The sequence below is a fragment of the Oncorhynchus mykiss genome, chromosome 6 (genome assembly GCF_057628025.1).
Source record: "Oncorhynchus mykiss isolate SJ-2025 chromosome 6, ASM5762802v1, whole genome shotgun sequence".
In the NCBI taxonomy this organism is placed as follows: Eukaryota; Metazoa; Chordata; class Actinopteri; order Salmoniformes; family Salmonidae; genus Oncorhynchus; species Oncorhynchus mykiss.
Window position 1 is genome coordinate 72,728,316 of NC_143027.1, and position 27,841 is coordinate 72,756,156.

The 27,841-nt window shown below is 45.3% G+C and overlaps 2 protein-coding genes across 7 annotated transcripts in view; both read left to right on the top strand.

Annotated features, from left to right (window-relative positions):
- LOC110526536 (diacylglycerol lipase-alpha) overlaps positions 1-4,946 on the top strand; it is a 46,899-nt gene extending 41,953 nt beyond the window's left edge. For all 4 annotated transcript variants that reach the window (XM_021607583.3, XM_090238799.1, XM_036980919.2 and 1 more), the window contains 2 exons: positions 226-398; positions 1,437-4,946. In XM_021607583.3, coding sequence (XP_021463258.2) covers positions 226-398; positions 1,437-2,508 — 1,245 coding nt within the window. In that variant the 3' untranslated portion in view covers positions 2,509-4,946. The remainder of the gene's footprint in view (positions 1-225; positions 399-1,436) is intronic.
- Positions 4,947-5,392: 446 nt separating this feature from the next.
- Positions 5,393-27,810, top strand: LOC110526537 (exostosin-2). 3 transcript variants are annotated; one of them, XM_036980921.2, is made up of 15 exons: positions 5,393-5,615; positions 6,234-6,570; positions 6,744-6,967; positions 7,175-7,264; positions 8,259-8,375; positions 8,563-8,758; positions 9,510-9,649; positions 9,797-9,890; positions 15,696-15,827; positions 20,812-21,001; positions 23,544-23,710; positions 24,375-24,518; positions 24,838-24,966; positions 26,309-26,391; positions 26,561-27,810. In XM_036980921.2, exons 2-15 carry the CDS (start codon positions 6,241-6,243, stop codon positions 26,697-26,699), a joined length of 2,175 nt encoding a protein of 724 aa, XP_036836816.1. In that variant the 5' UTR covers positions 5,393-5,615; positions 6,234-6,240; the 3' UTR covers positions 26,700-27,810. The 3 variants fall into 3 exon arrangements, 2 of the variants coding, with proteins under 2 accessions (XP_036836816.1, XP_090094929.1); XM_090238803.1 differs by having other exon boundaries at positions 5,402-5,615; positions 9,797-10,177; XR_016496855.1 differs by lacking the exon at positions 26,561-27,810 and having other exon boundaries at positions 5,402-5,615; positions 9,797-10,177; positions 26,309-26,377.
- The last annotated feature ends 31 nt before the right edge of the window (positions 27,811-27,841 follow it).

Genomic DNA, 27,841 nt, shown 5'->3' on the forward strand with positions numbered 1-27,841 from the left:
TTGACTTGTCTTCAATGCCTTGTTTTCAATAATCTTAACATTCACTTTTTCCTGTACTAGCCTACCTGTCACATATACAGGCAATTCCAGTTCTACAGCACTTAAATTATCCTTACTGTTACTGCTCTCCCTCCTTCAGTCCTTCCAGAGCCTCCAAATCAGTCAATAATGTCAACAATGCTGGTAGCAGTAAATTGACTGCTCCTCCTACCGTGTTATTGACAGGTGCTGGAGAACTATAATAAAGGGAAGACAGCCCTGCTGTCGGCTGCTAAGGTAATGGTGAGCCCAACCGAGGTGGACCTGAACCCAGAGACCATCTTCATGGAAGCCGCCCCGCCTCCTGCCTCCCAACAACCCACCCCAACCACCCAACACCGCAGGAACAGCAGCGTTCGGTTAGTCCAATGGGATATGGGTGGAGCTTTGGGAGGGTCTGGGCAGAGACTGGGAACATGTATGACTGACTGACTGTATAATCAAAATCTCATGCATGTGTACAGGTAACTGCCCAAATAATGGAAACACTTGAGTAAATGAAGGATACAAAGTATATTGAAGCAGGTGCTTCCACATGTGTGGTTCCTGAGTCAATTAAGCAATTAACATGCCATCATGCTTAGGGTCATGTCTAAAAATGCTGTGCAGGCTGTTTTTACATTTTAGCTACCATGGCTCTGACCCCTATCCACTGAATGGTGGATGAGCATGAAATTGATTGTTGCATCCCTCCAATAGAGTTCCAGAATCTATGCCAAGGTGCATTGAAGCTGTTCTGGCTCGTGTTGGCCCTACAACCTATTAAGACACTTTGTTGGTGTTTCCTTTATTTTGGCCGTTGAATGTACGATATGTGCAAGAGTCTGCAAGAATGTACCTAGTCCTTCAAAGTTTGTTCTTCTATGTGTTCAGATAAGTAAAGCATGACAGCATTAACTCTGCCACTGTACCTTTCTCCCATGCACGCTCCTCACTCTTTGACCCACAGTCATTGGTCTGACTCCAGATCAGTGGCAACGTATGGTAGTACAGTTCCCCCCTCACTCCCCTCTGGTTTAGCCCCTGGAGAACCGAAGTAGTCTAGTCTACTGGTAATGATTTGTGAAGTGTAACCTTAACCCTTTACCCCTCTCTCTTACCCCTCTGTGCTCCAACCCCTCTCCTCTATCACTCTATCATCTCTACTCTCTATAATACCCCCCTTACTCACATCCATCTTATTATTCCTACTGTATTCTACCTTTTTCTTACTTGACCCCTTACAATTTCTGCCTCCATTCTATCCTATTTTTATTTCATTAAATAATTTCACTTGTTACTCTGACCCATTTTTTAAAAAAAAACATATGTTCCTCTATTTGGTGAATCTGTTACCACACCCTCCCTCCCCTCTAATCTCCCCCCTTTATTTTGCGCTCCTCCTCTTTCCCTCTCAGTTCCTGTGCTCGCTCTGAGATATCACTGGATGGCTTTGCGGAGTGCCCCCCTCCCCAAGTGTCAGTGGTTCTGCAGGGGGCCAGGGAGCGCCTTACTGTGGAGCTGAGGGACCGCCACGCCCCCTTGGCTGTGATGGAGAGCCTGTCAGATGCAGAGTCCCTCTACAGCCTGGACTCCCGACGCTCCTCAGCTGCACTCAGGGGCTCGCCCATGCTGGGGTGCCTTCCCTTCCAACTGAATGCACCTATCCCTGAGGAGAACCCCTCTCTCAGCTCCCGCACTGAGCTGCTGGCTGCCGACTGCCTCTACCAGGCCACCCCAGAGCACGAGCTGGGAGAGGCAGGACCTTACTTCACTCCTCTGGGATCCGGCTCCACCCCAGACTACCCCATGCGCCTTTCCCCTTCCACCCCGCGCTATAGTGGCCACCACTCCCCAACACCACTGGCCCAGAGTGTCATAGGTCAGCCTTTCACACAAAAAGAGCCTTGTGCCGCCCCTTGCCATCAAATGCCTGGCATTTACAGCCCAGGCAGCACCCCTAACGCTCCCCACAACCCACGGATCAGCCATGGGGAGGAGGAGGGAGTAGAGGCAGAAGGGTGGGAAACAGAGACAGGAGAGTCACAGCCGCCCTCCAGTCCTCCAGCCCAGCTGTCCAACGGCAACCCTAGCCAGGCAGTGCTGGAGTTTGCACAGTACCTGGACTCTCTCTTCAGGCTGGATGGCAGTGGCTCACCGCCTCTGGAGTTGTCAGACGGGGAGTCTGAGTCCGGTCGGGGGTCATATGGTCAGGGAGAGGGGCCAGGGGAAGGACAGAGGGGGGACGATACACAGCTTCTGGCTCGGGCCACAATGGAGCCTAACCTGGTCCCCAAGCCCCCGCGTACCTTTGCTGGATCTGCTGACCCTTCCTCTGGCATCTCCCTCTCACCCTCATTCCCCCTCTCTTCCTCTGGTGAGCTCAATGACCTCTCTCCCGCTGACGGAGCACCTCCTCCCACTCACTCACTACGAACCTCCACTCCCTGTCCCTACCCTGAGGAAAACACACTGGCGTCTATGGTATAGTGGCCCACTCAGTCCCTCCATGACTCTTTCTCTCTCCTCTTTCCTTATTCCGTTGCTGCATCTATCTGATAAAGTATCACTGAACATGCATGCGATGGAATGCAATCTGCTATGCTGTTACAGTACCTTACAAAGACATGACATGGCAGACCATAATGAATAAGACTGAGATGAAAAACTCTTGTTCCATTTTCAGGTGTCAAAAGCTGTGTAAAGCATTTTCACTACTATTGTAATAATACATTTTAATCTCTGTCTGCATGCCAGGGGCCTGTTCTGCTTTGGGGTGAATAGCCTCACCACTGACTGTCATTCCAACACACACTATCTCACATCAACCCATGGTAGCATACAGCCCTGCAGTGACGTGACTTTATCAAATGGGAGACAACTGAACAGGGATAGGGAGGAGTTAGACACTAGGTGGGGTTTTCATTGGCACATAACTCACCTTCCTCCCTCATCAGTGCCTAAAGCTTATTCATCTTTAATATCAGGAAAGTAAAAAAACGGAGACAGATGCTGAACAATAGAGAGGAGAGAGAGAGAAGACGTTATGGTTTGGTTTCTCAGGTCTATCAGGAAATTACAGTGTGGAAGAGAAGGAGTGTAGATCATAGAGAATTGATGCGTCTTAAAACAGTGATTGTGACATGTTAAGAATGTGGTTTTTAGTCTTTGGTTGTCTTTTATAGCATGAGGAATGTAGTATTCATTTATTTTTTTAAACAGAACTCACTTGTCAGTCAGTAACTCTTACTAACATACAGACCATCTCACACACATCAAAATGCACAATTTGCCCCCTTTTTGCCCAAAAATGTATTGCCAAATGTATTTATAAAGTGTGATATTGTTTGTTTGTGAAATACTGCAAAATGTACACTTTCACAAAACAAAGATACAGGTTTCAAGTTTAACTCTGAGAGGGAGAAGATACATTTTGGTATCGCTCCCTTTTAATAGCCAATCAGTCTATTCCCGTTCAAACGGTGTTAATACACCCTGGAGAGGATGAGGAAGCTATCCCTACAACACTGCCATGGCACATATCTCCCAAAACATGTCTCTCTCCAAGTGTTTGTACCAAGCCAATTATGCTAAAAAAACATGAGATGCACTGTAGGAGATTGTTCCTCTTAAAGGGGTCTTGCTGAGGTACACAATTATGTCAATGACTTCTATGTCTTTGGTTCCCTTTAAACTGGTTAATCTCAAGCATATTGAGGTTGAACTGTACGGGTTGTAGTGGCCACTTTCACTACATTTTACAAACATATTTCATATCAGTTGTATTTGTTGGATCAGACATACTACATATTTATTACTGTTGTTTCTTACTATTATTGATATTATTATCCTTATTATTACTCTTGTAACAGTTTGGTTTGCGTTCTATGAGTTCGGCTTTCAGTTGCTGGGAAAGGCTGGTGCATTTCAGCCGACTCTCAAAATAAGGGAATATCTCTGTGGGAAAATAACTCTGTCCAAGTGAAAAAGTACTGGGTGTCAACATCACAGGAGGTTGGTGCCACCTTAATTGGGGTAATAGCTCGTGGTAATAGCTGGAGCGGAATTCGTGGAAAGGTATCAAACACATGGTTTCTATATGTTTGATTCCATTCGCTCTGTTCCAGCCATTATTATGAGCCGTTCTCCCCTCAGCAGCCTCCACTAGCTGCCATGGTAATGGCAGAGAGACAGACTCTGTAATAGGAAGTGGGGTCATTACAGTGACCTCTGATACAATACAGCCATTCTGAAGGGGTTAATGTGGCGACCTATAGAAGCTGTACTCTTAGAAATGGCTTTGCTGTGGTATCACTCAACAGGCCTCTCTGTGACCAGATTACAGTTTGACACCACACAAATCCATGCTCTCACAGTAGTCTCTACTTTGCCAGCACAGTGTTGAACAACCAGTGTGAAATAGCTTTGCTGCAGTGGGTCACGGCCCAGTGTAGGTGTTATCAGCACCACGATAGAAAGATGCCACATTCCCTTTTCACCATAACATGTACAGCAGTGTCTTATTTGTCATTATTTAAATGCAGATGTCTTGTTTCCTGTCTTTTTTTAAAATTATTATTATAAAAAAATATTAAATGAAAATAGAATAACATAGAAAATGGCTATGATAACAGGTATATTACAAATCTATATCAATATTGACATGTATAGAAAAAGTACAAATGTATGCAGGGAAAAAGGAATCTATTTAGTGAGAAAGATCTATATGACTGATTATTGGCAGAATTGAACATAATTGATTACTCATTTTTCTGTGTTGACAGATAAAACAAATCAATGATGTCTTGACCATGTTTACCTGGTTTGCTACTCTTCTCTTCCTGTCCCAGATTGAGAATGTATTTAACCCCCGCCACCTCTCACTGCCCTGCCTGTAATGGAATAAAGCAAAACCAATTTAAGGAAAATTACTGGAACTTTTTAAAATGTCATTTCTATTTGCTAACCTCTCAACAGAGAGCTTATTTTTAGCTAGATATGCCTACCATTATGGTGATGGGCAGTGGAGAATAGTGGGAAACCATATGTAGGTTGCTACCAAACAGCCCAGATGTCAGCTGGCTTTAGGGCCTAGAACACTTCAAACTATCTGGATGTCTGAGGACATGCTTCCGTTGATTGCACATTCAAGTAAATATTCACATGTAAATTATAAAGTATTATTGTGTTAATTGTAGACCGAGTATATAGCTTAGTATATAGGTATTTCATGCCAGGTTATAGCTATCCATTCACAAATCAAGTTAAAGAGGGTATAATTAATTCAGCAGAGAAAAACAACGCACCTTGTGAAAGATACATCTATCTGGATGCTACTGGGTGGGTGTGATGATACCCCACCTTAGTAGGTGGCACTACAGCCAGTGCATGCAGAGTAGCCCACGGGTTTCGGACAGGCGAAGAAGGGTTCCACTTCCGGAAATCAAATCATTCACACGATAACATCAACAACGTTTAATTAGCTAGCTACCTAACGTTAAATGTATAGAAACTATACACGATTGGCTTGCCGCTTAGCTAAGAAGAGGGTATGAATTAACAGTTTGTGATCGACTCTGCACCGGTCAAGCGTGAAGGTAAGTTTACTGATCAAATCAGTCTGCTGCCGCTGGTTAAACCTGCTACCCAGCTAACGCGTAGGTAGCTAAGCTTGCAGCTAGCTGGCTAACGTTACTTGCGTTTACTTTTCAAGATTTCTGTTTATTTTGAAGTGTGATGTTAGCTAGCTATATACATTTCTTCCGTTGTGTTTTATAATAAACACCGACGAAAATAAGTTGGTTTAAAGCGAATCAGTTAAGAAATCATTGAACGTCAATGTAGCTTGCCAACCAGTCTGCTCGCTAAATTGAGTTAGCTAATTTGCTGCCAGAGTATTTTAAGGTATATGGTTTGCTACATTAGCTAGTAAAGTTTGGCCTGTTGTCGTTAGCTAGCTTTACCTCACTAGAATGCCTTTGATTGACAGCTAGTGTTCTAAGTTGTCATGTAGTTTTGTATAACGAGACCTACTTGGCTCGTTTTGGCAAGGCCAAGTAACGTTACATTATTGTTTATTTATTGCTGTAACTATGACAGTAGTCTAAAATGGCTTCATTTCCTTTAGGAGAGGAAGCCATTTTAGACTGTTGATACATACCCGGCAGTGTGTCAATGGACCAGGAGCCATGCTAATATTTCGCTCTCTCTCAAAGTGGTTGAATGGTCAGGCTCAGCATGTGCGCATCTGGAAAGTACAGTTCACGGGGCCCGGCTCTGATTCCACGGATGAAGACTAAGCACCGCATCTACTACATCACCCTGTTCTCTGTGGTGCTGCTGGGACTCATCGCCACAGGGATGTTCCAGTTCTGGCCACACTCCATCGAATCAACGGCAGACTGGGGCCTGGACCGACGCAGCGTGCACGATGCACCTCTCATCCGACTGCCTGTCTCCAACCCTATTCCTGAGAGAGGGGACCTTAGCTGCCGAATGCACACTTGTTTTGATGTGTATCGATGTGGCTACAACCCTAAGAATAGAATCAAGGTGAGCCTAGTCTCCATCACGTCACAAATTACAGATATGTGAAGTTAGTTTAATCTGCAATTGTTAGTCTCTGAACCTTGTCTTTTGAACCACATGATTTAAGGCTTGAAGGATGCTCTATATCCAACAGCAGCTAAAGTGGACCATCAGAAATGACTGTGTCTGTCTGGCAGGTGTACATCTATCCTCTGCAGCGTTTTGTGGATGAGGTAGGAGTGCCCATAAGCAGCACAGGCCTGTCCCGAGAGTACAATAACCTGCTCAGTGCCATCTCCGACAGTGAGTTCTACACTGATGACGTCACCAGGGCATGCCTGTTCGTGCCCTCTATTGATGTGCTCAATCAGAACTCTCTGCGCATCCGGGAGACTGCCCAGGCTCTGGCCATGCTCCCCAGGTAACCTTTCCTGCACACTGCTCGGGTTGCACTGTTATCTCCTCCACCCCGAAGCTGGGAGTTCTCTTCATATGTATATATCCTTCTTTACCCTCTCTGTCCTTCTTGCTCTCACCTCTCATCTACCACATTGATCTATCTGCCCATTTCAGATATATAAGTGCACACATTTGTAGGTTTTTGACCCTTAAAGATGTTCGTTTCCAGGTGGGACAAAGGGATGAACCACCTTCTGTTCAACATGTTACCTGGAGGACCTCCAGACTACAACACAGCCCTTGATGTACCAAGAGACAGGTAACCTTAATAAACCCAGCACAGGAAAAAATAAGTAATTTACAATGAATATAGTTGGATAAACTCACATTTTCATTTTTTGGTTCATCAACCAACTTTCCAGCCAATATTTACTCTAGTGTGAGTGATCAGTGTTTATCAGAGTTACTGCCAGGCACATTTTGTTCTACCAAGACACCACTAGAGGGAAGCATGGTGTTATCTTAGCTTTCAGTTTCCTTACATGTCTTTAGTCTGATGTTATGTTCAGAGAATAGTTGTATTTTTATTCTCGTTTTGTTAAATTGACTCAGTTTTTGAAATCATTTTTTGCTCCATATTTTGTAGTTTGACTTGACTAGATAATCCAGATTCAATTCCATCTTTTATCACCAACACAACTACAGAACTTGCATATAATTACAAGGGGGCTTGAAAAATATTCAGCTAAGATGAAAGTACTACTTAAAAGTAGTCCAGAGATGACAGAACCTCTAGCGGCCTTGAGCGGGCAGACATTGCTCAGCCTTGCTCTTGGCCGCTCGCTCCTTTTGGGTGGAAAAGGTGGGTTTTGTGAACAGAAAGCCCTGAGACGATGAACACTTATCTGGAGCTGTAGGGAATTTCCTGGGCTCATCCAGCTGTGCTCCATTTGGCGTGGGGCCTCATCAGAACCAGCTGTGTGTGTGTATATATAGGCCTGTGTGTGTGTGAGGTGAGGTTTTGCTTGCATCCACAGGTAGGATGCCATAAAGATTGTTCGTCATTCTCATATAACTATTACATGCACAGATTTCCTAAAGGATCCATGTGAATACTTCTCATGATCTTCATGTTACTCAATAGCATTGTTAAGCAGATATGACAAGAAACAAACAGGGCATCTGCACATCTGTCATGTATTGTCTTGCTGCAAAGTTCTGTATAGCTGTCTCTTCTTTCCGTCTTAACTAAGTAAGCCTATGTGACAGTGGTGTAACATTGGATACGTGTGTTTGTTTTGTGTGTGTTATAGGGCTCTGCTTGCAGGGGGAGGCTTCTCCACGTGGACCTACAGGCAGGGTTATGACGTCAGCATCCCTGTGTACAGCCCTCTGTCTGCAGACGTGGAGCTGCCCGAGAGACAGCCTGGGTGAGCAGCAACACCACCACCCTGTTTCAGCACATAGCATAGGGCTCTTATCACTTCCTCAAGCAAGACAACAGGCATCATCACTTCATGTGACAATGGGAACATTTGGGAAGTTATCTTTTAGAGTCACCATCATCAGTCACATAGTTTTAAATGATTTCTAATGGTGTCCCCGTCCCGGCTGCAGGCCCCGGCGCTACTTCATTCTGTCGTCTCAGACGGCCATCCACCGTGAGTACCGGGCAGAGCTGGAGAGGCTGAAGGAGGAGAACGGCGAGGCTCTGCTCCTCCTGGACAAGTGCAGCAACCTCTCTCAGGGAGTCGCCTCAGCGAGGAAACGCTGCTACAAGGGCCAGGTGTTCGACTACCCCCAGATCCTCCAGGTGAGACGCACACAGAGACCTGCTACCATTTAGACTAACATGTACACACACTTGTAGACATTACACAGCTTAGGGGGAGATTGTTGTTTAACACATCAGCATGGCCATTTTCACTTAAATGCATTTAAGAGGGCTCTGCTCAGCTGTGTAGGTCAACTCTAGCAGTCAATGTGGGTAACTTTATGCAGGGTATACCTGGGAAACTACAGCAATGTCTGTGGCAGTCAGTCAACCGGTGTGCTTCTCTGCACTGTCTGTCTGCTCAGAGTGCATCTCCAGTCCGTCTCTGGCCTGTCTAGACAGGAAGTGAGCTTATCATCTGGTATGGGTGCAGCATAGCTGCACATCTGGGAGATGTCCCACCAAGGAGAGGGGGTGGAGGGGTGGGGTGGCAGAATCTCAGTGAAACCACCCTTCTCCACCTCTGACATTGGAGAGGTTTGCTATAAGTGATGCCTGTATTTTAGAATAATATTTTAGGTTGCCTGCTTGTATACTTTTAACATCTGTAATTGGTCCACCATGACATTGCCCTCCCCACCCTAAACTCTTCCATATGGGAGGCAACATCGACAGTTCATACAGTCATTTTATCAGACTCTGACCAAACACAAGCTGCTCACTAATATTGTGTTAGTCTGTTTTTGACCCATCTATGCTTCCTTAGTTTGTAGACAGCTATGTCATAAAACCATGTACAGTTGATATGGCTATGATACTGTAATACCTCGTGGTAATCTGTGTTCCCCAGGAGTCGTCGTTCTGTGTGGTGCTGCGCGGGGCTCGGCTGGGACAGGCCACCCTCAGTGATGTGCTGCAGGCTGGCTGTGTCCCTGTCATCCTAGCAGACTCATACATCCTGCCCTTCTCTGAGGTCCTCGACTGGAAGAGGTACACTAAGACACTGATCTCACTCCAACCAACTTCAACATGTATCTCTGCACTAGATTTTCTGAGCTCGTATTGTGATTTCTGATCTAGTTTAATACCAGTGGCCATTTTTTCCATTGCCATTGATACTGACTGTGTGTTGTACAGGGCATCCGTGGTCATTCCAGAGGAGAAGCTCCCAGAGATGTACACCATCTTGAAGAGTATCCCTCACAGGCAGGTGGAGGAGATGCAAAGACAGGTGACAGTCAGATCACAGCTTTTCTTCAGCGAACATTCAAATAGACTGAATCCCTTTGCTGGGGATTTTTACATGCACATATAGGGAAATGCAGTCTTTATAGAGTTGTAGTAATAGTCTATTTCCAGATGAATACGCCTCAGGAGAAAGTGCCTCCGGCCCTCTCGGGTTAAGTTAGTGTGAAGACGGGGTCAACGGAGTTGTGACTTTCACGCTCCCATTCCAACCTGGGAGACGCGTGCCTCACTGTCGGCCCAATGGAAGCCATAACACAGGCAGACTGAAGGGTGAGAGACACGTTGTAATGGGCCCTTAGGACGAGAGTTTCTGTCCTGTTGTCTGTTTGAGAACATGAGGAGACAATCTCATTTTGATAAAAAGCTCTTATAAATGTTCTTCAGTGTTAGTTTCAGTCGTGCCAAATCAATGACAAATCCCCTCCTTTCACTGGTCCAACTGAGCCTCAATAAACAGAAGTGAAAGCCCTCAGAGAGCTCTGCACGTCCAAGCTGTTTCTCATTCCCTTGTATCAACGCTAGTCCATTTACCAATTAGACTGGCCAAACAGACATATCAGCCCCACAGCTCAGAAACCCTGTTGGAGTTGTTTCATTCGCCAAGCCTTGAATATGTCTTCCCTTGAGGGTCCTCCTGTCTCTGTGGCTGTGGGGATCTGAAATGCTTATCCACTGTTTAGTGTTTCTCTGTCAGTCTGTCTTGTCTAGCGCTTGGAATTTAGTTATGAGATGCGTAATCAGTTGTCTTTCATAGCTGCAGGACTGTCAGGAAAATGTTCTCAGGGTGAGGACTGATGATAAGGGGAAGGATTGTAGTTTGTTTGGGGTAAAACAAATACTGATAATAAACCTTATAAATTCACTGGAAATCAGAGGAACACAACCAAATCATATTGGTCTGAGTTGAGTAGTGAGTACATCTTGAGCCAGGGGAAGGTGAGGCGTAGGTATGTCACTGCCATGTGCGTGCCTGTGGCCCCTGCAGGACTGACGGGAGGAGGGTGTTGGAGCCGGGCTCAGGACGTGTACGGGTGGGGTGGGGCCGGAGCACAAAGGCCCATCTTATCCAGGATTTATGGGGTGCTGTAGAGCCCATTCCATATCAGTCCACACCTGCACACATCTGGAGAGACTCCTCACTCACATTCACTGGCTGGAGAGGAGAGGACACTGGGAATCACTGAGTTGGTCCCCCATAAAGACTCTACATTTTCAGTAGTATAGACAACACATTGTCAACTCTAACTAATTTGGATGTGTGTAAAAAAAAAAATGTCCTTCTCTCTTTAAAAAAATGTAAGTGCTGTAGGAGCTTTTTTTTCTTTTCTGATTGATCTTATTGAAGAGCTGAAGTGAAGTATTTACTCACTGTCTTTCCTTCCTCAGCGGTTCTGAATTCCACACTGTCATCTACATCCTTTATGGGTTTAAAAGGTCCATGACCATATTCCTAGTATGACTAAAATACACAATGTTGATCTTTTTTTCACTAATTAGTCTTTTGACCAATCACATCAGCTGTGAAAAAGATCTGATGTGATTGGTCAAAAGGCCAATTAGTGGAAAAAAGATCAGAATAACACAGCCTTACTCATGATGACTGTGTCAGCTTTGATTGACTATCTGTATGATATACTAAGTCCTGAATTGAATGATAATTGAGACATTCTGTCTCACTTATACAGGGCCTCACGACTAAGGTCAAATGTAAAACTCCTAATCCATCAGTAGCCAGCAGCATCATTTCAGGAGAAAAAAAAGGATTTCAACATTTGATGTGGTAGCATCCACATAGCTCACAATTTGGGACCTAAGTGCTTAACAGCTGCTAAATGTTAGTGGTGGTCACCTGAGGCTTTCCTCTGAGCCTTGTTTGTCAGACCCTAGGAATAGAATACATGCTTTGTTAGATCAGTACAGCTGAAATGAGTACTTGTCAATCACAGGGCTGAAGCAGAAGTACCAAGCTCAATGTAATCCTGTCTGAACCCTCCCTGTCTAAAAGGAGTTGACAGACAGTAGAGTATAGCTAGAGAAAGAGATGGTAGACTGGGTTGTTCCCTTGACCCTGGTCGTGAAATTCTGTCTTCTAGTATGATTTCTCAGTTCCACAGGAACCACTATTGATGATCAGTTGAGTGTCATCGTGGTAATACTACAATGGCCTCCTAAGCAAGTTTGTGCTAAATGAAGAATTGTTCACCATGACAACTTTACTTTTACACTTTATATCTTAATTAATCTTAAGTAATTATGTTTATTTTAGTTGCAGTAGCAAAGATTAGCCAGATCAGTTTTGAATTGATGGATATGATCAGCTATGAAAAGCCAACTGACATTTACTCCTGAGGTGCTGACCTGTTGCAACCTCTACAACTACTGTGATTATTATTATTTGACCCTGCTGGTCATCTATGAACTTTTCAACATCTTGGCCATGTTCTGTTATAATCTCCACCCGGCACAGCCAGAAGAGGACTGGCCACCACTCATAGCCTGGTTCCTCTCTAGGTTTCTTCCTAGGTTCTAGCCTTTCTAGGGAGTTTTTCCTAGCCACCGTGCTTCTACACCTGCATTGCTTGCTGTTTGGGGTTTTAGGCTGGGTTTCTGTACAGCACTTTGAGATTTCAGCTGATGTAAGAAGGGCTATATAAATACATTTGACTGATTTTGTTTATGGTCCAAGTCCAAGAACACCTCAAAGAGAATTCAGCCTCTTATGCCCAGCGCTGTATGTTAGAGGAAGGGAACGACAGTGCTGCAGTGAAACAGACCCCTCTGCCCTTTTTCTCTGCTGTGACTCCGTCTCTTCTTCCCTCATAAAAATTCCTGCAGGCGCTGGGAGGGGGCGGAGCGGGCCTCTTAGGCCGGAGCAGTTTGCTTTTTGCCTCCCGGTCGGAAAGGAAACTTTCATCACTGGCTGATTTATGGGCCGTTGGGTCCCCCTGAGATTAGAAAGTCTTTTTGAATATTCCTCACCCCCTCCATAAAAATAAACACTGTTTTTGTATTTCTCCAGTGTTAAAGGGGACTAAGGGTGTGGAGTGGGGTCTGGTTCCTTCTCATGTGCTGCTGAGAGCTCTCAGTGGACCATACGACAACAAAAACACTAGGACAAGCTGCTCCACTGCTATGGAAGGACAGAGCCCTGTAGCCAGGCCAAGACTACCACAGCTCTAACAAAACGGTTGGCTCATTGGCTAAGCTGTAGCAGCCTATGCCATTACTGTGTTTGCTGAATTGTAGTTTTCATTTTGTGCACCGTTGTCTGTTCGTCGCTTGATCTTCCTCTGCACCTAATCCCAAACAGAGGAGAACTTCTTCAGCTGGGGGTCTTATTCTCACCCAACAAATATGCTATTAATATCTTGAGTTTCAGGCTGTGCAAATAGTTTCCAGGGTGTGCTCTGGCTAACCAGTCAAATGTCATTTGGAGTTGAGAGGTCCAGTATGTACCTCCGACATGTGCTTGTTAAAGTGTGCTCCACTCAGGGTCACCTAGGACCTGCTGAGGTGGAGTCGGGTCACACTGACATGGCGCCTCCTGGCAGGAGACATTTCTGTTTTAAGGATCATTAACTCTTATGGGCTCCTCCCTCCATAGCTGTCTCTTAACGGATCAGTGGGTGGGGAGCACCAGGGAAGCTGGGGTGCTACCTGGGGATGTTGTACTAGTAACATCTGCATTGAAATATGATTGACTTCTGGGCTACACCTTCCCCTCTGGCATCGTAATGCTCCTTGTTGTTACCATGGACTGGTGGTGAATTGACTTAAATATATTTTTGATGCGCAACTAAAGGTAGATATGTACATAGTTTGCATATATTGTACTAAACGATATCATAACCGCCATCGATAAAGGAGTACTGTGCAGCCGTCTTCATCGACCTGGCCAAGGCTTTCGACTCTGTCAATCACCATTATTCTTATCGGCAGACTCAGTAGCCTCGGTTTTTCTAATGACTGCCTTGCCTGGTTCACCAACTACTTTGCAGACAGAGTTCAGTGTGTCAAATCGGAGGGCATGTTGTCCGGTCCTCTGGCAGTCTCTATGGAGGTGCCACAGGGTTCAATTCTCGGGCCGACTCTTTTCTCTGTATATATCAATGATGTTGCTCTTGCTGCGGGCGATTCCCTGATCCACCTCTACGCAGACGACACCATTCTGTATACTTCCGGCCCTTCCTTGGACACTGTGCTATCTAACCTCCAAACGAGCTTCAATGCCATACAACACTCCTTCCGTGGCCTCCAACTGCTCTTAAACGCTAGTAAAACCAAATGCTTGCTTTTCAACCGTTCGCTGCCTGCACCCGCACGCCCGACTAGCATCACCACCCTGGATGGTTCCGACCTAGAATATGTGGACATCTATAAGTACCTAGGTGTCTGGCTAGACTGTAAACTCTCCTTCCAGACTCATATCAAACATCTCCAATCTAAAATCAAATCTAGAATCGGCTTTCTATTCCGCAACAAAGCCTCCTTCACTCACGCCGCCAAACTTACCCTAGTAAAACTGACTATCCTACCGATCCTCGACTTTGACGATGTCATCTACAAAATAGCTTCTAATACTGTACTCAGCAAACTGGATGCAGTTTATCACAGTGCCATCCGTTTTGTTACTAAAGCACCTTATACCACCCACCACTGCGACCTGTATGCTCTAGTCGGCTGGCCCTTGCTACATGTTCGTCGCCAGACCCACTGGCTCCAGGTCATCTACAAGTCCATGCTAGGTAAAGCTCAGCCTTATCTCAGTTCACTGGTCACGATGGCAACACCCACCTGTAGCACGCGCTCCAGCAGGTGTATCTCACTGATTATCCCTAAAGCCAACACCTCATTTGGCCGCCTTTCGTTCCAGTTCTCTGCTGCCTGTGACTGGAACGAATTGCAAAAATCGCTGAAGTTGGAGACTTTTATCTCCCTCACCAACTTCAAACATCTGCTATCTGAGCAGCTAACTGATCGCTGCAGCTGTACATAGTCTATCATTAAATAGCCCACCCAATTTTACCTACCTCATCCCCATACTGTTTTTATTTATTTACTTTTCTGCTGTTTTGCACACCAGTATCTCTACCTGTACATGACCATCTGATCATTTATCACTCCAGTGTTAATCTGCAAAATTTGAATTATTTGTCTACCTCCTCATGCCTTTTGCACACAATGTATATAGACCCTCTTTTTTTCTACTGTGTTATTGGCTTGTTTATTGTTTACTCCATGTGTAACTCTGTTGTCTGTTCACACTGCTATGCTTTATCTTGACCAGGTCGCAGTTGTAAATGAGAACTTGTTCTCAACTAGCCTACCTGGTTAAATAAAGGTGAAATCAAATAAATATCTTGGATGAACATGTATTAGTCCCATTGGGACTTAAGCAGGGGTTCCCAACCAGGTTTACTAGGACCACTGGGGGTACATGAGAAGACTCATGAGACCATAGGTCTACTGGTAAAATGCACATGAGGGGGTAATTCAGGGGTACCCCTGGCAGAGTAAAATTAAGTTGGTGGTACAGTAACAGAGGTTGGAACCACTGGCCAGGTTGATATTTGGCTGCCCTGTGCTTTGAAAGTCAGGTGAGCTGTAGAAGGTCTTGGCCTGCTGTAGGACAGATGCTGTTAGAGATTCTAACCATCTAGAGCAGTCCTTCCTGTTCTCCAGTCACTGGGATGCCTTCTGAATGTGTGTTCACGTTCATGACAGCTTGTCTGTTTGTCCAGGGCCCAGACCATATGTTTTTACTCCAAAACAACTCTGTTCTCCTCAGGCCCGCTGGTTCTGGGACGCTTACTTCAGCTCCATGAAGGCCATCGGCATGACAACGCTTCAGATCATCAATGACCGCATTTACCCCTATGCTGCCTGCACCTACGAACAGTGGAACAACCCCCCTCTGGTGGTGAGTATACCTCTAGTTGCTAGGTCTTTAAAGAGTGGAAAGATGTGTTTTTTTTAGGCTAGATGTGTTTTAACTTGATTGGATACCTCAGTCTTCCACTGGAGCCTGCTATAATCTATGCCCCTCCAGCCTACACCACTAATGTTATTGTATTTTTTACTGTGGTTAACCACTGAATCTTCTTAGACATACGAGTCATATTTATGGGGGTGCAGTCTGCAGTGTGTGGTATTGATGTGTGACCTGACACTACTGTGCTGGCCTCACAACACAGTGACTGACTCCCTCAGTGGCAGATATGACACAGTTTTCCCTGGTAAGTCTTTCCCGGTGTATCGGCAGGACAGCTTCCTCTTTATAGGTCCCTCTCTCCACACATGTGGTCTTTGGCTGCTTGATAAACAGCAAGTACTGCTGAAACAGCCAGTGTGTTTGTCAGCAGTTCTGCACTGGGAGGATGCCTCCAGTGTGGTGAAAAATACATGCCTTAGTGTTTGAGTCATTGTGTATGTGTGAGAGAACACTGTTTAAGGAGTGTGTGTGTAACCTCTCTGTGGTTGTGGGAGTGTGGGGATGCAGACAGCTTGGCTCAGCTACCACCTCTCAGGGGCTGTTAATCAGCCCAGCCTGATCTGCTGCAGTCCCCAAAGACACCACATGCAGCTCCGCCCTTCCTCTGTCTGTCTGTGGGGTAGAGAAGGGGGGCCCATGTTCCTCCTTATTGGACAGCCATACCCTGTCCTACCAATGGTTGGTGATATGTGAGCCAGTCAGGTTATGTTGGTCTGTTGGTCAAGTCACACTGACTCTGACTGAAGATATATTTTTACCACACTTGGCTTCTCAGAGTAAATCAAAGCCCTTCAAGACCTCTGGTCTAATTACTTTCTACTCAAGCCAACTGCTCAATCACAGCCGGTGTTGCCTTTTTTTCGGAGTGGGTCGTTGGTTAATCAACAGTTACACTTGACATTACCCACCTCTCTCTGTCAGAAACTCCTGTCTGCCTTTTTTCCCAACCAATCGTCATCATGTAGGTGTGCTGTCTCAGCCCCTGCTCACAAGAGGTTAATTGTGCAGGGCCACAGACCTGTTACCGTTCCAATGCTGGAGAAGTGCTATCTCTACGTATTCAGTGGAAACACGTCGAGCAGAATTGGAACAGGACACTAAATAAATCAAGCAGCTTTTTTTCTCTGCTGTTCTGTATCCTTCGTTCGGGGTCATAATTGAAAGCACATTTCACAGGCTCTCTGCTAGTAGCAGTGCCTTTTAGAAGGGTTTTCAGGCTAGGGAGGGACAGACAGGATGCTTTTTGTTCGGCCGTGGGCATAGTTGTAAGATACCAAACGGGTAATCCATGGTAGTCACCTGTTCAGCCTCTGAAAGGTGGCTGAAGGTTTGGAGACTTTGTACCTTAGGGGGCTTTCATATCAGATTGGAGTGTTTTCTTCTGAATTCTGGCGTGTTTTCTCCCTTAGTTTGGAATGGTGTGAACACACTATTCGCAATTTGGTGCAGACTAAACAACACACTGTGGTTTGCTCAAGGGTGGTCTCGGTCCAATTAATTACATCCTGTATAGTAATGAATATTCATATGATGGCAACTGATTATTTTTTATCTTGACCTTTGGTTTCTAGGGGACATCTAACATTTCAATGTAGGCTAAGTCGGTGCTTGTTCAGTGGTTTAATTAACCTGTCTAGGACACAGGTTCTGCTAGCGAACCCCCCCCCAACATTCCACTGAAAAGGTAGTGCGGGAAATTCAAAAATATTTTTTTGAAATATTTAACTTTCACACATTAACAAGTCCAATACAGCAAATGAAAGATTAACAAGATGTTTATCTACCCATCGTGTCCGATTTTAAAATGTTTTACAGCGAAAACACAACATATATTTATGTTAGATCACCACCAAATCCCCAAAAACACAAAGCCATTTTTCCCAGCCAAAGATAGTCACAAAAGCAGAAATAGAGATAAATTTAATCACTAACCTTTGATAATCTTCATCAGGTGACACTCGTAGGACATCAATGTTACACAATACATTTATGTTTTGTTCGATAATATGCATATTTATATCCACAAATCTCGGTTTACATTGGCGCCATGTTCAGAAATGCCTCCAAAATATCCGGAGTAATTACAGTGTCACATCATAAAACAGAAATACTCATCATAAACTTTGATGAAAGATACATGTTTTACATATAATTAAAGATACACTTGTTCTTAATGCAACCGCTGTGTCAGATTTTTTTTTTTTTTTTACTTTACGGAAAAAGCATACCATGCAATAATTTGAGACTCGCTCAGAAATACACAACATTTCTCCGCCACGTTGGAGTCAACAGAAATACGAAATTACATCATATGACATTCTCCCAATCTTCTTCTGGATCATCCAAATGCTCTCTAGCAAACTTCAGACAGGCCTGGACATGTACTGGCTTAAGCAGGGGGAAATGTCTGGCACTGCAGGATTTGAGTCCCTGGCGGCGTAGTGTTACTGATGGTAGGCTTTGTTACTTTGGTCCCAGCTCTCTGCAGGTCATTCACTAGGTCCCCCCGTGTGGTTCTGGGATTTTTGCTCACCGTTCTTGTGATCATTTTGACCCCACGGGGTGAGATCTTGCGTGGAGCCCCAGATCGAGGGAGATTATCAGTGGTCTTGTATGTCTTCCATTTCCTAATAATTGCTCCCACAGTTGATTTCTTCAAACCAAGCTGCTTACCTATTGCAGATTCAGTCTTCCCAGCCTGGTGCAGGTCTACAATTTTGTTTCTGGTGTCCTTTGACAGCTCTTTGGTCTTGGCCATAGTGGAGTTTGGAGTGTGACTGTTTGAGGTTGTGGACAGGTGTCTTTTATACTGATAACAAGTTCAAACGGGTGCCATTAATTCAGGTAACGAGTGGAGGACAGAGGAGCCTCTTAAAGAAGAAGTTACAGGTCTGTGAGAGCCAGAAATCTTGCTTGTTTGTAGTTGACCAAATACTTATTTTCCACCATAGTTTGCAAATAAATTCATTAAAAATCCTACAATGTGATTTTCTGGATTTTTTCTTCTCATTTTGTCTGTCATAGTTGAAGTGTACCTATGATGAAAATTACAGGCCTCATCTTTTTAAGTGGGAGAACTTGCACAATTGGTGGCTGACTAAATACTTTTTTCCCCCACTGTATATTGCCATCTGGGACAGAGTAGAGGGCAGTTCACTATGGGCACGCAATTCATCCAAAGTGAAAATGCTGCACCCCTATCCCAATAAAGTTAAATGGGCCAAGAAACCTGGCCAGACGATACCTTCACTGGTAGGGAGCAGACGAAGCCTGCACTGTGAATGTGCTCATATCAGGACTCTTGAGAAGATGTGACGGCTGCACCATCTCTGCTTCTCCTAATCCCTGGTATGCAATCATCACGCATACAAACTACACACCGCACAAATCAAACGCCCCCTGCTGGCTAGATGGACCTGCCTCCAGTCATCACCGGAGCTGCTGTTACTCCCACTTTGACTTGGGAAATCGTTTGTTATTGAGGAGAAAACACTTTGTCAAACACTCAAATGCCATGTTGTTCTCGATGTTGTATTATGAGGATGTTTACAATGATTTGCATCAATCTACTTTTCCTAACATCACCACAATAATGTGTAGCCTAAATCACCCAAATGGCTGCATGTTCCCGTTTTGTGTAAATTGATCATTGTATGCAGTGAACTCAATTTAACTAATTAACATTGGAGAAGTGGCTGTTCTTTCATCTTGTTTATGTCATCTGACAAGTGACTTAAGTGGTCCCTTTCCTCTTCTCTTCATCTCACCACTTATGTGTCACCGTGTTTAGTTTAATTATTTCCCCCTCTGCTTGTATGTCAGTGTGTCACCACCACAGAGAAGTTGAGTTGTTTTATTGGTGAGGACTGACTGATGTAGGGTATATGAGGTGACCATGTTTATGGTGACAGACATGGTGGACGCCGTTGGAAGAGCCACATAAACACCAGTCTGTCTGTGGTCACCTGTCTGCAGCAGAACAGAGAAGCACTTCAAGAAGCCCACACTTTTATTTCAAATCTCCATTCCCTCCCTATGAGGTTAGCATATGTTGACCCTGTAGATGAGAGAACTTGCATTGTAGAGCACTTTAAGCTGCTGCAGTGAGTCTCCTGTGTCACATGTTGACATTGTTACTCTTGTATAATTGCATATATGTTAGTTCAGAGGTCTGGATTGAGTGTTTCTCTGTCTCCGTGTGTGTATGCCTCCTCGTGCCAGTATTTTCTTTTACAGCGTCACTTGATCTAGGCTAGGGTCTGTGCATCTTCCAGAGTTAACGGGCCATTTTAAGACAGGGCCAGGAAGAGGAGCCAAGTCCCACACTGGCAGTAGACAGCCGCTGACACAGTCGCCTGCATCGCCCTGCCTCCCTCTCCCCCCCCCCCCCCCCTCCCCTCTTGAACTCATCTGGACCCCTGCTGCATGGAGCTCACTAGAGCTTCATGACAAAACATCACTTATAACATCCCAAAGCAGCAGTGTAGAAGCAGCAGGAGAGGCCAAGACTGCCAAGTCAGTGTGTGGACTCAACTTACACATGTACCTGAGATGAGGTTGGGGCTCTTTGTCTCTCTTACACACTCTCTAAGCTGTGCTCCTGAAGCAGCTCAGCTACCGCTCGTTTTTTATAGTGTGCGTGGCATTCCAGATCACTTCACACTGGGTGTTTGGTATTCCCTTTTGTGAGTCTATTCATCTTTGAAATTAATTAATAGATGATTCCTGTTCCCTAGTAAAACCATTGTCTGGAAATCACTGCAGGTGACATCATTGCTGAATCAACAAATGGAATGGCATGTTTAAATCACGATGGAAAATGTGACACGGGCCAGGTTGGCAGACAGATGAAGACATACGTCTGCATTGTAGGAGAGAGTGACTAACCTTTTTGGTCTCTTGTCCTCTGTAGAAGTGGTCGAGTGTGAACAGCCCTCTGTTCCTGCCTCTCATCCCACCGAGGTCCCCAGGATTCACTGCTGTGGTGCTGACCTACGACCGTATCGAGAGCCTCTTCCGGGTCATCACTGAGATCTCCAAGGTTCCCAGCTTGGCCAAGCTACTAGTGGTGTGGAACAACCAGAACAAGAGTCCCCCTGAAGGTGAGCCCTAGGCTGTATTCATTAGCGCACACGGTAGGGTAACATTTTGCAACACAGGGGACTAAAATAAGTTTATTGGACAGGTTTAGGTAGTCCCTCTCCATTTTGGTAGATGTTCTTCTGTTTGGTTCCTAGTGAATACTCCTCTGATTCTGACCCTCCCTTCCCCATACTGTTCATTAAACCCATTATTGATTCAAATATTACCCTTAAACAAGCACACCAGCAATAGGAGTTTTCATGAGTTAACCTTTTCAGTGACAACGATGATGCTTTGTTGGATATTCAAAGATGGGATATTAGTGTTCTGTCAGATTGCCTTACTTCATAGCTACCATAGAGTCAAAATAAATGTTCTCTGTTTAGAGATCGACTGAAGTTGGCAGATCGATACACACAAGGAATGGGAAAGTGGCTGAACACTCCATGTTAACTGCCAACTTGATGTGAGAAGAAGTGGTTTAATACACAAAATGGAGCTCTTGATGTGTACCAGATGAGTGATAACAGCTTCAGCAGCCAAGACCCGTCTCTATATAAGTTTAGACCCTGAAAAGCATGACATGCTCGAGGCTGGAGCCAAACCTCTCTCTGGCTTTGCTTCATGTTGAGAATCAGGAAACTGGAGCAACTCCGTGGCGTGTTGCTGCCGGTCGGACAGAAAAACATCCTCCTACCCACCCCACTCGGTGCTGCAGCAGCCACCTCATTCTAACCTTCCGATGTCAACAGGTCTCCTCGGTACTGGCAAGCCAGACGACGTAGAGGCCTTTCATTCATGTTGATATACTGTCCACTACAGACACTCCACTTCATCAAACAGTGTGCAGTGTTCTGCTAGTGCTGCCTGTCTGTCCTCCTGCCACAGCCCTCATTTAGAGCCCATTAGAGATGTTTCAGAGTAAGCTGATATTAGTCATTATTTATTGTGGCTTTCGCTCTAATGATTCCTCTTAACAAGGCGATTTAGGTATGCGGCTGTTTATGGCGCCCCTTAACACTGACAGCTCAGGGAACGGCAGGGAATGAAATCTGTCCTCTGCATAGAGTTGTGTAATGTAATGAAGCAGCGAGCCACTTTGAAGCTCACTCTAATGGCCCAGTGTTGCCTTTGATTAGAGGCGTCAGTGGAGCCTGGCCAGAGCTTTGTGACCCATTAGAATTAACAAGGGGCCGTTCATGGGTCAACTCAGGGTCTCTGCTTGGGATGAGGACGGATTTCCTCCTCATCCTCACAAGGCCTGATTGTGTTTATTTCAAGTGGCCATAAGCTGCCGCCTCAAGTCCTGCACGTTTGGCATTTTAACAAGGTGCTGCTTGGGAGCCTTAGTCTTGGAGTACTAAGATAAAGTCCACAACATAGAATTGTATTTTATCTTCTGCTTCTGACATGCACAGAGATTGTACTGTGTTTGGATGTCATGATTAACTTCAGTTTATTTGTTCGCTCATACAATCTTAGCATTATGACCTGAAGAAACCTGTTTTTCTCATCGGTCAAAGACAGTTATGGAGCTGCAGAGCATGGAGACAGAGGTAACTACAGGAGAGATGGGGATTGCAGCAGGATTCTGTTTTTCTGTAGTGGAGAGGATCTCCTGGTTAGCCCAGGAAAATGTCCCAAAATGAGAAGCAAAGTAGATGGGCTTCCAGCAGCCAGAAAATGTTTCAGTATGTGTGTGCAAACCAATACCAAAAGAATAGGCCAGGCTGTACTGACTCAATCAGATTTAAGCTGATTTTGCACTGCACGAGAGAGGAAAGCACTTGAATATATCACAGCAGTTCTCCTGTTGACAGTTTAGTGTGGAGACGTTCAGAGCTCGTCGGTCAGTTGGGAGCGCTGCCTGCTTGTCAGGCCCCAGTTAGAGCCTTAATGGGGTGACACATTCTGTGCCATCTGTCTGACTCTGCTCCATGCCATGGACACTTCCCAAGCTCACTAAACACTACTTTTAAAAAAGCTAACGTTGCTGCGCTGCCTTAAGAGGAATCTTGGTGTGGTCAGGCTTGCACATGATTCAAGTTGGCGTTGCGATTCGAGTCAGTGATTAGTTTTACTGCTAGCGTACTTTTCCACTAGGATTGCCATTTTGAAACATCTCCCTTGATGGCAACCCAACTCCACTCCTCTTCAACTGAAGTCTAGTTGTTAGTTTGACCTAGAAAACTAGGAGTCTGGTTTGATGTCTTAGGTGAAGGTGGGTGATGCAATATTTACTGTCAGATTTGGAATGTGTGGATGTAATTTTCAGTTTACTTAATGTCTTGCAGCTTCTCAAGTAGCACACAATGCTAACTGACCCGTTTGCCAAGGTCTCCATTTGCATTGATAGAATGGATTTCTCTGACCTGTCTGAATTGTAGTCTTATCACTCATATTCCCTTGGTCTCTGTCCCTCGGTTAGATTCTCTGACCTGTCTGTATTGTAGTCTTATCACTCATATTCGCTTGGTCTCTGTCCCTCGGTTAGACTCTCTGACCTGTCTGTATAATGTAGTCTTATCACTCATATTCGCTTGGTCTCTGTCCCTCGGTTAGATTCTCTATGGCCGAAGATTGCAGCGCCTCTCAAGGTGGTGCGCACCAAAGAGAACAAGCTCAGCAACCGCTTCTTCCCCTACGACGAGATCGAGACTGAGGCCGTGCTGGCCATCGACGATGACATCATCATGCTGACGTCTGACGAACTGCAGTTTGGCTACGAGGTGAGAGAGAGGATACCCTGTATCTCGCCTGTGAGATGTCACCCCAAATGTTTGACCTTGGGCTTAGTGCATTCATACTGGCAGGTAAACGCTGGCCACTTAGTGCTGACCCCAGAGTTTAAACTCATCCAGGGAGCTTAAGTCAGCCTCCAGTAGTGGTATTTGTGAGGCGGCTGCCGGGTGCTGGAGATATGTTTGATGTGTGACGGATGGTGACAGGCCAGAGCTGATGCTGTCCATGCCTACAGCCCAGCTTGGCACTCACCTGAAGGCATTTAGGACCTATTGAGACAATTGAGGACAATTTGAGGATAATGACATGAAATGAGAGGCAGGCTGCTGTGGGGAAGGAAGGCTGTCTGGCTCTAATGCCTCTCGCTGGGTCCAATAGCGGGACAGGCTGCTGGGCTCCGGTATCCAGTCTCTACACACTTCTCTGCCCATCACAGAGAGGGCCTGTAGCTTTCATCTCTTTAAAGTGAACCTTGGGGCTCAAAGTATCTCCGTGATGGCGGTCTTCTAGCACTACCTTGAAGAAAGTGAAAGGAGGCTACTTGGAATGTTTTTAGTGTTGCCTAATTCCATTAACTTGGAACTTTCCCCAAATTCCTGGAAAACCTGTAATTTGTGTCTAACCGTCTCTTTCCCCCGCCATGTCCCTCAGGTGTGGAGGGAGTTCCCAGACCGGTTGGTGGGGTACCCGGGTCGGCTCCACCTGTGGGACCACGAGATGGGGAAGTGGAAGTACGAGTCCGAGTGGACCAACGAGGTGTCCATGGTTCTGACTGGAGCAGCCTTCTACCACAAGGTTAGCCTCAGACAGAAGCCCCTCCTCCCTCTGTCCCCCTGCCAGGCCCAGTATGGGGAGGGGGCAGGGTTAGGTCACACAGAGAGAGGATGGAAGAGTCATAGGTGAGGTTAGGTTATCTGTCTCACTGTCAACCAAAAGCTTTCCTTTTGATTCAAAGCAAATACTTATGAGAAAACACATCCCTCTTTTCAGAGGTTAGACTCATTTATCATGTCACCAGTGAGTAGGATGACATGTATTTCACTATTTATCTGCTTGTAGTTTCCACTGCTTGCTGATTTTGATGTTAAGTAACACTGGCTTCTTTCATTTCCAGTACTTCAACTACCTGTACACTTACAAGATGCCAGGAGACATCAAGAACTGGGTGGATGCTCATATGAACTGTGAGGATATCGCCATGAACTTCCTGGTGGCCAACATCACCGGCAAAGCCCCCATAAAGGTACAAAACAGTGCACAATGTTGTCCCACCACCTGAACACAACAGTCCTACCCAACCCATTATGCTGACATTAGGTCCTTAGGGGGTCAAATTCAATATTTGATGTTCACCAGAGCCATGGCTTGCGTCCCGAATTGCATTCTATTCCCTATAATGGTGCACTACTTTTGACCAGAACCCTATGGGCCCTGGTCCAAATCAGTGAACTTCCTAGTCAATGGGGTGGCATTTGGGACGGAGCTATGTTAATATCTCATTACTCGCAGTACTACAACATGCACCACATATCAGGAAGCTGAAGGCTGTAACTCCAACTCCACAGAGGTGGAAAAGTCCCAGAATGCAGAAACATTTGTTTCTTCCAGTCCTGTCCTGATAGACTCTGTCTCTGATCAGTTCTCACCCCTCTGTGCCCCCTGATACCTCCCCAACTCAGTGACTGTCCAGGTGCAGAGACCGCCCCTAAAGCCCAGCCTTAACCTCTCTTATCTGGGTGTCACTGACTGCTACTCCCCCTCCGACTATGTTTTCCTAAGCTCACCAGGGCTCACTCACCCCATCGTCAAAGCCATGCCTACTCCCTCCATCTCTCTGCGCCTGCAGTAGGCTACCCCCCCCCCCCCCCCCCACCCCACATATCTCCCACACGTCCTCCTCAGAACTGATCTCCTGTCTGGAGTAAGATGGACTGGTGGGGTGGGTGAGACAGAGGAAGGCCATACATCACCCCTTTAATGAGCATACAGCTGTTTCTCCTCGGTATGCAAGCAGCATGCCGTGGCCTTTTTAATGACCACTCAGGTATACAGCAGCACAACATCCTCCCTCAGCGCAACAGCCCTCAATCACACTCTGCTGCAACAACCACTGCTGGACCTGCTGTCACAACTAGCATGACTTCATCTAATGGGTTTATCACATTCTAGAGAACTGCAACTTAAAGGGATATTTTGGGATTTGGGCAATGAAGTCCTTTATCTACTTCCCCAGAGTCAGATGAACTCATGGAAGTTGGAGGTAGTTTTGCAAGCCAAAGCTAACTAGCATTAGCACAATGGTTGGAAGTCTATGGTATATACTAGCATGCTAACAATTGCTCTAAAACTAGTTAGCAACATCCTTCAAACTGCCCGCAGAGACATAAAAACGGTATCCACAGGTTTATCTGACTCTGGAGAAATAGATCCCTTTAAGTATCCCTTTAAGCAGTACTGTGATGGTTATAGACTTGTCTCATCAGCACAGGGATTTGATCTCACCACACAGTAGATTCTGTACTGTATGTTTCTTAGTTGTGTAGCAATGGCGGAATGGTAAAGGTCACTGTCCTGGTTCCATTTAGGTGACCCCAAGGAAGAAGTTCAAGTGTCCTGAGTGCACAGCCATTGACGGTCTGTCCCTGGACCAGACACACATGGTAGAGAGGTACGTCCTGCTCTGAGAATGCTCATCGCCTAGCAACTCTAGAAATGGTGTGTATATGCCAAATCAATATTCATAGAGGTAGTAGTGGACATACAATACCTGGACGTGCTTTTTTTCTGTGGTTGATTGCCTCAATGTTAATGCCGGTAACTTCTGTACATTTCCCCAGATCGGAGTGCATCAACAAGTTTGCGTCGGTGTTCGGCACCATGCCCCTGAAGGTAGTGGAACACCGTGCAGACCCAGTCCTCTACAAGGACGACTTCCCAGAGAAGCTCAAGAGTTTCCCCAACATCGGCAGTCTCTGACCGGACAGGGCTGTGGCCCAGCAACCCCCAGACACCCATACATACCCTGCATCTTCTAGTTCAGGGGAGACATAGAGTTTATCTGTCCAAATAGAACTATCTGAAGGTTGTTGTTGATCTCTGTAGGGTGGTGTGGGGTTGGGCGCCTGCATTGTTTCCTTTCCTAAATGCTGATTTGAAGTGGTGAGAGTTTAGGTGTGTGCTCATTGGTTGACTAGACAGAATCCACTGTGCGCTGATGAATCCACTGTGCGACAGAGATGACTAGTCTGTGTATGTCCACTGCTGCTGTATTCGAGTCGGAGGCCCCGTGGGCTCTTTGGCTGATCTGGGATCAGTGTATATAAATCACAGCAGTGCTAAATTTTAATGTAGCATGGTGAGTCAGGACCGCTGTTTGCCAAGCACAGGGTGAGGGGATGTGTAATATGTTGAACACCCGTAGAGATAATATATCCCATGTCATTTATCTCGAACTGATGAATTTTTTAAAATGATAAATAAACATGGAAAAACAAGGTAGTTTAAGAAGGTGCTTCTCGACAAAGGTCATTTCATGGCATGAGCAATTTTTATTTGTTTAGTGTGAGCACTGCAGAGGTGTATGGTCAGCTTTCTCTGCATAGAGGACATATCGCAAATAATATGTACACTATATATTTACTGCCAATTGTTCTACTGCTAACACTTTTCAAAAGAATGACCGGTATCTGGACATTTTAATGACTTTTTTTAAGTGTTGTGCTGCATAATATATAAACTTTTGCAGTAACATCTAGTCTGGTATAGTAGGGCAGGTACTGTAATTGATGTGGTGACATTGGACTGTCTGCTTCATGGAGATGTAGGCACCAGGTTGTACAACTCCCCAATTCTGAAGTCTTTTTGTTTTAGTCTTCTGTTAGTCTGTGTAGGCTTGCTCATCTCTCTAAAGGAATGTCCTAAGCATTTCAAATTCAAGTCAGCACACTTTTTAAGATGTCAATATTGCCTTTGTTTTTTGTTTTTTACTTTCGTAAGGATTGTTTGTGATAAATGTGTCTCTAAATATATTTACTCTGTAAAGAAATTGGAAGAAATACATGCTAAATAAAGATGTTTTTCATGGCCATTTTATTTGCCTGTGATTAGAGAAAGGAACA

Bases quoted from the DNA above. Each gene is read 5' to 3' on its own strand.
- LOC110526537 (XM_036980921.2), top strand. From the start codon at position 6,241: ATGGTCAGGCTCAGCATGTGCGCATCTGGAAAGTACAGTTCACGGGGC. The intron at 8,376-8,562 runs GTGAGCAGCAAC...TCCCGGCTGCAG, and splicing joins CTGCCCGAGAGACAGCCTGG to GCCCCGGCGCTACTTCATTC. The intron at 8,759-9,509 runs GTGAGACGCACA...TGTGTTCCCCAG, and splicing joins ACTACCCCCAGATCCTCCAG to GAGTCGTCGTTCTGTGTGGT.